Consider the following 9,046-nt stretch of genomic DNA (forward strand, 5'->3'; position numbering starts at 1 on the left):
TTGATGGAACTTTTGAGGACAGAATCGGGCTCTGAGAACATCTCCAGTGACTAGAACAAGGGCCTGACTCTAAGAAGCTGTAATCGAATAGGCCTAGGATAAGGAAGGGGGGGGGGACACAGCTAAGTTAGCTTAAAAATACCCAGGGTTTTAGCGGCCGGCAAACTCAATGGGAGTGCTCAGTTCGGTGTGGCTGTCAACCAGGCAGATACGCTTGAAGGTTCATGGAGCAAGGTCCAAGTGCCAAGGTGATCACCGCCATCCAGCTGGGGGACTCCCTGTGAAAACCTGAGGGAGGCCCCCTGCACATGGAGCAGACTCATTGTGATGAACTTTTTAGAGGCCACCCGGCCGGGCAGGCACTCTGTGTCATTGCAGCGAACGCTCCCACCTGCGAGGTCATTGATCCTTTGGGGCCTGGGGGTGCTTAGAACAAGGGAAGCATTGACCCAATGCCTCTGCCTCAGCAGACTGCGACTATCAATAATTAATAACTAGCATTTATATGGGGCTTTAGGGCTTGGAAAACTCTTTGCAGGTATTAACTCGTTTGATCACCCCTAGAACACTATGTCCAGCTTGTGGCTACCCTCTTCAGGAGGACATGTGGATGGGCTGGAGAGAGCAGCGGTGGGGCCCCCAGACCCGTCAGATGAGGACTGGTCAATACCTGGAGAAGGGGAAGACTTAGACAGCATAAGACACTGTGTTTAGGCATCTCTGAGGCTATTGCCTGGAAGGATTTGACTTATTGGGCCTAGCACCGGAAAGCAAGACCAGGAGCCGTGGATGGGTGGATGGTATAGAGAGAGCCTGATTTTAGCTTGATGTCAGGACAAGCTAGATCCGCTAGGTAACGCCATAGTGCATAGAGCGCTGGGCCTGGAGTCAGGAAGACTCATCTTTCTGAGTTCAAATCTGGCCTCAGACACTTACTAACTGTATGATCCTGTATCACCCTATTTGCCTCAGTTTCCTCATTTGTAAAATGAACTGGAGAAGAGGATGGCAAACCACTCCAATATCTCTGCCAAGAAAACTCCAAATGGGGTCACGGAGAGTCAGACACGACTAAACACAGCAGGGCAAACTTCCTAACAATTGGAACTATCTCAAAGTAGAACGAGTTACTTCAGGGGGCAGTGGGCTGCGCCTTACTGGAGGCCCCCAAGCAAAGGCTGGATGACCATTTGTGGAGAAGGTATTCTGGGCCAGGTGGGGGCTGGATCGTGTGGCCACTGGGAGCCCTTCAGCTCGGAGATTCAGAGATGGTGGAGATGGTGGTGTCGGTGGTGGTGATGGCTGGACAGAGAGACTCCACCTCTGCTCTGGACGTCCCCTCCCAATCCATTCATAGCCAAATACACCCAAGTCCGCCTCCTCCCATTCACACCCCCAGGACAGAGATGTAAGGAAAAAGCTATACCCAAGTACAGAAAGCAGGCAGCAGATGATATCCAAAACATGTTTATAAAGAGTAAGAAAAGGGCCATTGCAGTGTGGGGCATGTGGTGGGAGAGGATCTGGAGAACTTTGGTTTGAGGAAGGCTGGGTGGAGGGGGAGGATGGGTGTGCAGGCCTCCTGGAGCCTGAAGAGACAGCCAGAGCAGAGCTGACCCCAAGCCAAGTGGCTCTGCCCATTCCTCTTGACCCTTTCCTGGGGGGGAAGGAGAACTCTCTAGGACTTTGGAATGAAAGGGGGCCTTCCCTCAGAGAGGGGGGATGAAGGAAAGGAAGAGGACATCTAGGTCTGGGTATGTTGGGGGGACCCCTCAGAGAGTGTGTGTGATAGGACTACGTGGACATTTGTGTGAGTTCAGGGAACGTGTGTGCATTGACATCTTGATGGGGATGCACCTGGAAGAATGCCTGCATTTATGTCTGTCAGCATGCACGTGTGTATGTGTAACTGTGTGTCTGTCCAGAGGGAGCGTCTCATACGACAGAGAGCCCTTCCTGACCTCTCCTACCCCAGTAGAAAAAAGGTCGTTTCTCCTCTCCCCCCATCTAGCATAGAGTGAAAAAAAACCGTGGGAAGAGGAGGAAAGAGAATACCAAATAACGCACCCAAGTGAACTTTGCTCTTTGGTTTTGGCCCCCGCCCATCACTGACGTTAGCCTCAATCCCTCAGGAGGCGGGGGCTGGGGATGGAGGCACGATCAAGGCTTGGGGTGGCTCCTGGGCACCCCAGAGTGGCCCGGGGGGCTTCCCTCGGTGGGGGGAGCCGACCTCTTGTCTCGTGTGGAGGGATGGAGGAGGCTTCACTTGGTGGTTGGCCGGGAGTTCCCAAAGGTCACGCATACCATGCCAGCCTCATGCAGGGTCCCGTTGGCCCTGGAGGTGCTCTGCAGGTAGCGGCGCAGCAGAGGGGAGGTGCCCACTTCATAACCGTGGCCCCTGCTGGCCGGGCCGTCGGCCTGCTTCGTGACCGTGGTGGACGACGTGATGATCTTGTTCCCAAATGGGTCCACCTCTTCATATTGCTCCGTCACTGTCCGGGTCGCTCCGTATAACTGGGAGCCCCGAGGGCCCGTCTGCAGCTCCAAGACGCTTTTCTGCCTCCTGGGGAACAGGGGACTGGCCCCAGGGCTTGGCTCCGACTGGCCGAGGCCCTGCCTCACCTCCCTGTGATCTCGATCAGCTGGGATACCTTCTAGGGGCAAAGAGTGGGCAATGTCCCGGGACAGGTGGGACGTGTCGGGGCTGTCCCTGGGGCTGGGAGACTCTGCCGGCTTCCTGGCTGCTGACTCAATGGTGATGAAGGACGGCGAGGAGGGAGAATTTACGCGGGCAGGCAGGACTCTGGCGATGCCCAGCTCTGTTCTCAGGTTCTCGGGCAGTCCTCTGGGCTGGGCTTTCACCGAGGCTTGACTTTCCACCTTAGAGAGGTCCTGGGCCTTTGCTTGAGCCTCGGCCTCCGCCTGACCCTTGAGCTGGGCTTGCTCCCTGCCCTCGGGTCCAGTCTGCTCTGATTTGACCTTACTACTGGACTGGATGCTGACCTCGGCAATGCTGCTTTCTCTCGGAGCTGGGGTTGAAGGCTCTTCCCCTAGTGACTCTCCAAGGAGGCCCGAGAGTGCCACAATGTCGGCCTCTGGCTTGAGGCTGGACACAGAGCTGAGGGCCTTACGGATAGCCTTCTCGATGTCCAGCAGCCGGGCCAGGGTCTGCTCTTTCAGGCAGGCCACTTCAGCACTGGCCCGGGCCAGGTCTCCAAAGGCCAGCTCCACCGAGGACACCCCCTTGGGGCCCGGAGTCGAGGCCTGCCCAGGACAGGCCTCCCTGGAGTCTGAAGTTTGGGGCCTTTTCCCCACCCACTCAGGAACAGCCTCAAAGAGGCTCTGGAGGGCCTTCACGTCCACCCCACGCACAGCGTCCTCCTCAATGGCCTTCACGCGGCTCAGGATGGCCTGCAGCTCCTGCTGCTTCTTCAGGTTTTCAAAGATCTCTCTGGCTCCCTGCACGTGTCCCTGGGGGATCTCTCCCCCAGGCTTCTGCTGATTGGTCTCGGGCTCTGGTTTTGACTCCTGCCTGGGAAGCCCCCTTGGCCCCTGCAGTGGGGCAGGATCATCCTTGAGTGTAGCCGGGGTGCAGGGAGACCCTCTAGGACCCATGGCCCGGCCACTGTTGACCACAACCTCCTTCTCAGAGGTCTTGGAGGCAGAGGGGACCAGGCTGGGGGGCGGCCTCCCGCTGAGGGGGCCATCTGCATATCCACTTGTTTCGCGTGGTGGCATCAGAGACTGGGCCTCCCCTGCAGTCCCAGTGACGGCCGCATGCTTCGGGGGAAGGATCTGGGCTGGAGCTCCGAGGTGCGCAGGCTTGGGGGGTAGAGCGGGCTTCTTCCTGGTGACCATCACCGTTGTCTCCTGTTTGGGGGACTCTGCCTCTGGTCTCTCTGGGGGTCTCTGGCCAGAGACAGGGCTGAGGACAGGAGCATAGGGCTTCTGAGGGGTTGGAGCACGGGAAAGGGTGCTGTCTTCAGGGCCAGGTAGGGGTGAGAACTCAGGTCCAGTCACAGCAGCTGGGGGAGGAGGAAAGTCATTAAGGGCTGGCTGGCTGGGGCCAGCGGTTTGGCTGGGGCTGGGTACAGAGACCCTGCGGGCTGCATCCTGGTAGATGAGAGCTGCTCTGATGTCTCCTTTGCATACGTTCATATTGGCCTTGCCCAGAGACTCAAGGGCGGCCTGTACACAGCCCCTGCTCCCTTCCCCCCCTGGTCCTGAGCCTACCTCCGGGCCCCCGGCACTTGGTGGGGTGGGGGCCCCTGGCTGGGGCATGGCTTCCAGCTCCCCGTTAGCAGGCGGGGCCCCAGCGCGGGGCATGAAGGTCCTTACAGGCTTAGCTGTGTAGATGCCATCCTGAACAGCCACCCTCCCTCTGAGCGACCCCTCAGTCGGCGCTTCCTGACTAGCACTGACCTTACTGCGGACCAGGGAGGTCATTTGGATGTCAGGCATCACTACCCTGGAGATCCTGGGGGCGGGACTGCTCTGCGGGGCCGGCTCCTGGGTCTGGCCATTCTGGGGGGGCTCCCGTGCTGAGGGGACGTTCCTCGGCCTGTGTTTGCTCTGCACTTGGTGTTGGAGGGTCTGGGCCTCAGCTGTGGCCCGACGGAGGTTCTGCATGGCTACCTGGAGGTCAGGGCCCGGCCCCTCTGGGGTCACGGATGGGGCTCCCTGGGGGTCTCCGAGGGTCGCTGGGGCCTTCTGTGCCCCTCCATGCTTCCCCTGGCCCTGCGGCCCTGGGGAGACCCAAGCCTCCTTGGCCAGGAGTTGGGTGGAGGTGGGTCCTGTGCTCTTTGCACACCCTATCCCACCTTCTGGCAAGGCCACGTGGATGACCTTCTTCGCTGAAGATGCTGTCAGGGGGGTTTGGCTCGGGGTGGCTGTCCCCTCAGCTGGACTGTGGTTGTCTGTCGGGGGCTCCCATTGCAAGCTCTTAAGGGAATCCAGGTCCCCCTTCTCGATACAGCTAGCTAAGAGCTGGACGCTGCCCCTCTCTGCCATCCCACTGGCTGCTTGGGACCCCAGCTGGAGCCGGAGTGAGTAGACAAGCAGCTTCACCAAGCCCTGCTCGGTCTCCTGGATCACCAGCCCCGTTCTGGTCCCACCAGCGGCATGGCTCCAGGCCAGCAGGTCCCAGACCTTGTGTCCACTGCCATCCATTAGGGCTGAGAGCGGCAGCGGCTCCAGCTTCACGAGGCCAGCCTCATCCTTCTGCACCAGAAGCCCCTGAGGAGCCACGTCTGGCCCTTGCATCACGCGGCGCAGAATCCTCGGAAGCTCACCCAGGACCACCTCCTCCTTCTGCACCTGAGGCCGCTCCTTGCCAGGGCTGGGCAGCTGGTATTTGGCCATTCGGACCGTCCGGGCTGTGTGGGCTTCGATGAGGATGCCTCCCCTTTGCAGGACACCAGGGGTGCCGTGCAGCATTGTCAGGATCTCCCCGGACGCTGTCTCCCTCTGCTCTGGCTCTCCATCCGGCTGGGCATTCAGGTGGTCCAGGGGCTTGCTCTCAAACAGGCGAGTGGTGCCTTTCACGTCTGCCTGGGGCACCTGCTCCCGGGGTCTCTCCTTCCCGGGCACGGAGTCATGCAGCTGGTCCAGGGGGGTGCTCTCAAAGAGCCACGTGGTGCTCTTCACGTCTGCCTGCGGTAGCTTCTCCCTGGGCACCTCGTCCTGGGGCGCCGGCTCCTGGAGCTGGTCCAGGGGCTGGGTCTCAAAGAGCCAGGTGCAACGTTTGACGTCCCCTCGGCAGCTGTCCTGTCTCTGCACGGACAGAGCGGGCTCGGGGGTGGCAGAAGCCTCCGCGTTACCTTCCGACTCACCGCCCTTCAGGGAGTCCAAGGGCCTGTTCTCAAAGAGCCAGGTGGAGGTGCGCACGTTCCCCTGCTGCACATCGCTCATGCTCACTGTCCGCACGTAGCGTGGGGCCCTGCCCGCGGGCTCTCCCCTGGCCACCTGAAGGCCAGGCTTGTCCTTTCCAGCGCTGGCTGCCGGCTCCAAAGGCTCTGTCTCAAACTTCCAACGTGCAGCTTTGAGCTCACCTTGACAGATGTCCTCCTGGGTCACAGCTCGGAGGACAAATATTTCTTCTTCAGCTCCCAGCCTTTGGGTCAAGGGCCGGGTCTCAAAGATCCAGCGGGCACCACAGGTGTCTGCCTTCCATATCTCTTCCTTCTTCACTGCTGTGACTTCGTGGAGCTGGCCCTGGCGGTCTGGCAGCACGTACAGCGGCTGGCTCTCAAAGCGGAGGGTCTGGGACGAGCTGAGACCTCTGTCCAGGGTCTTCTTCTCGATTCTCTGCAGCTCAGTCTCATCCACATCATCTGGAAGTTCCCCCAGGGAGCAGGTCTCAAAGACAAACCTCTTTCCAGATGTGGCAGTGGGAGCTGCGTCTTTCTCAGGGGGCATCTCCTGGATGCCCCCGCTCGCTGCCTTCTCTAAGCAATCCATTGGACAATTCTCAAAGAGCCATGTGAATTTGCGGACTGAGCCTCCCATTACGGGCTCAGGGGCAATCACAGGCCCCAGCTGTCCTTTCTGGCCTTCGGTCACCTCTGGAGCCTCAAAGACCTCCTTCCTTCGTGAGACCTGCCCCACTGGAATCTCCACCCGGCTGCAGTAATGGACAGGGTCCTTTCCCCCAAGCTTGTAAGGGGGGAGCAGGGGCTCTGTTTCAAAGATGTGAGCTTCCATCTGTTGGTCTTTGGTATGGAGGGAGGCCTGTCTGACCTGGAGGTGCTGCTCTCCAGGACCCTCCGGCCCCTCTCGGGGCTGGGTCTCAAACATCCACGTATATGACCGGACATCAGCCTGAGGACCGGTGCCTGTGACCTCTGGCCTTGACTCTCCGGCCAAAGCGTGGAGGGGGTGTGTCTCAAAAAGCCAGCGGATGGTCTGCACGTTACACTTCGGGGGCACTGCCGATGGGGGCTCCTCCTCTTTGCCCTCTTTCTCCTTCTTCTGCTGATGGATGACCTCCAGGGGCTGTGTCTCAAAAAGCCAGCGTGCACTGCTCACGTCCCCGGCCATGACCTCCTCACGAGTGATGCCTCGGATGACATCCACCTTCTCTGGATCCTGGCCCAGTCGGTCCAGGGGCTGTGTCTCAAACATCCACCTGAAGCCCTGAACGTCCCCACCAACCACCTGCTCTCTGCTGACTGAAGTCAGAGCATGGAGGCCGCCTTGGCCATCCTGAATGGCATACAGTGGCCATTTTTCAAACAGGGCCTGGCTGGCTTGGACTTGTCCAGCAGACACCACCCCCGTCAGCTTGCTCTCCTCTGTAGGGACGGGGGCCTTCTCCTGCCCAATGCTGTCCAGGGGAAGAGTCTCAAACAGCTTCTTGAAAGCCTTCACATCTCCCTTTCCCTCCTTATCCCCAGCAGGAAGCTGGCTGAGCGCCATTTTGGAGGCGCAACCGCCAGGGCATTTCTCCAGCTCAAGTCCAGCAATCTCCGAGTCTCCCTTCTCACTCTCTCGCTGCCCGACCTGCTGCAGGCGCCCCACTTGGACCTTGCTGCTGGGAGGACCCAGCGCCTGCGTCTCAAACAGCCACAGGGTAGAACGCACGTCCCCTCCGATCACCTCCTCCTTGGCTGTCACGGCTCCTTCAGGTGCCTCCTCCCCCTTCAGTGTGTCCAGGGCCCGGGTCTCAAACAGCATCCGCTGTTGCTGTACGTCCGGGCCAGGGGGGATGAGATCTGGGGAAGGCTGAAAGTCCTTCTCATCAATTGTAACTTCTCGGATAGAATCTAGTGGCTGCGTCTCGAAGAGCCAGCGGGTGTTGCTGATGTCGGGCCGCGCTGCCTCCTCCAGAGAGATTCCTCTGATCACTCGAACTTGGCTTGGGTCCCGATTGATGGCGTCCAGTGGCCGGGTCTCAAACAGCCACCGGGCTGTCCGCACTGCTGTGCTCTGGATCTCCTCCCGGCACGCGGCCTTGACCTCGTGGATGCCACCCTCGGCATCCTGAATCGCACAGAGGGGCTCTGTCTGGAAGAGTTTCACCGTCTTCTTCACGTCCCCCTTTAACTCTTGGATTTCTGAGCGCAGCTGCAGGGGACTTTGCTCCTGGGTAGAGGGCTGGCAGCCCAGGCTGTCCAGTGGCTTTGTTTCAAAGAGGGTCCTGGTGCCCTGGACATCTCCGCTTGGTGGGGGCTCTCGGAGCACAGCTTTCTGTATATCTGTCTGACTCGTCAGCGTGTCCATCGGTCGGGTCTCAAATAGCCACCGGACTGTCTGAACGTCCCCACGGATTGGCCCTGGCTTGGCTGGTGCCTGGTCCGTAGTGCCAAAGGAGCCATCCTCAAACTTTTTCGAGGTGGCCCGCACATCCCCTGCAGGTACCGCCTCACTGTCTGTCAACCTCTGAGGAGGCGCGTGGTCACCGATGGCGTCCAGACTCCAGTTCTCAAAGATCCAGCGCATGGACTGGACATCGCCTTCTGTGGGGTCCTCGGCCTCCAGGACCTCAGCTAAGTCCTTGACCACAGCTTCCTCCAGATTCTTGCGGAGCTCGGGGTGGATGTGGCGATAGAGTCTCCTGAGCTCATTGGCCTGTCGCTGCTGGTAGAACTTGGAGAAGGCCTCCTTGGGCGGGGGAAGGGGCAACTCGTCCTGGGCAGGGGGTGGTGGCAATGCCAGTGTGTCTTCCCCGGTCTTTGGGAAGGTCATTGCAGGTGACGCCTGGACCTTGCCCTCAGCCATCCTTGTGGGGAGATAAGGGGAGATAGGTGAGGGCATGGGCCGGGGGATGGTAGGCAAGTTAGTGAGGACACAGCACACGGTTAAGACTGCCATGCTGGGGACGTGGGTTAGGAGAGATGATGCCCAATCCCAGGTCTGGCCCCACCATTTGTGTCTAGGATAGGTTGGGACCACCAAGCTGAAGGCTTCTCCTCGTCCTTCGTTGGTCGGGTTCAAGTCTTTACCCTAGTCGTGGACCCTCTGCTTGGAGTCCCCTGGCTTCTGCAGAGGGGTCTCTCTGGACCCAGCACACACCACACCACACACAGTCAGGAATCCTACCTTGCTG

At 59.6% G+C, this 9,046-nt stretch overlaps 1 protein-coding gene across 1 annotated transcript; it reads right to left on the bottom strand.

Moving 5' to 3' along the window:
* Window positions 1-2,262: 2,262 nt before the first annotated feature.
* Window positions 2,263-8,718, bottom strand: XIRP1 (xin actin binding repeat containing 1). The gene is made up of 2 exons (XM_027835759.1): window positions 5,978-8,718; window positions 2,263-5,938 (listed from the first exon to the last, which is right to left on the bottom strand). Exons 1-2 carry the CDS (start codon window positions 8,716-8,718, stop codon window positions 2,263-2,265), a joined length of 6,417 nt encoding a protein of 2,138 aa, XP_027691560.1.
* Window positions 8,719-9,046: the final 328 nt, after the last annotated feature.

Source organism: Vombatus ursinus, unplaced genomic scaffold (genome assembly GCF_900497805.2).
Source record: "Vombatus ursinus unplaced genomic scaffold, bare-nosed wombat genome assembly UNPS02014817.1, whole genome shotgun sequence".
In the NCBI taxonomy this organism is placed as follows: Eukaryota; Metazoa; Chordata; class Mammalia; order Diprotodontia; family Vombatidae; genus Vombatus; species Vombatus ursinus.

What these genes read in the sequence shown, in the direction of transcription:
- XIRP1 (XM_027835759.1), bottom strand. Translation starts at nt 8,718, where the DNA reads ATGGCTGAGGGCAAGGTCCAGGCGTCACCTGCAATGACCTTCCCAAAG. An exon ending in GCCAGCGCTGGAAAGGACAA is followed by an intron (nt 5,939 to 5,977) that starts GCCTGGCCTTCA and finishes GCCCGCGGGCAG; the next exon opens with GGCCCCACGCTACGTGCGGA.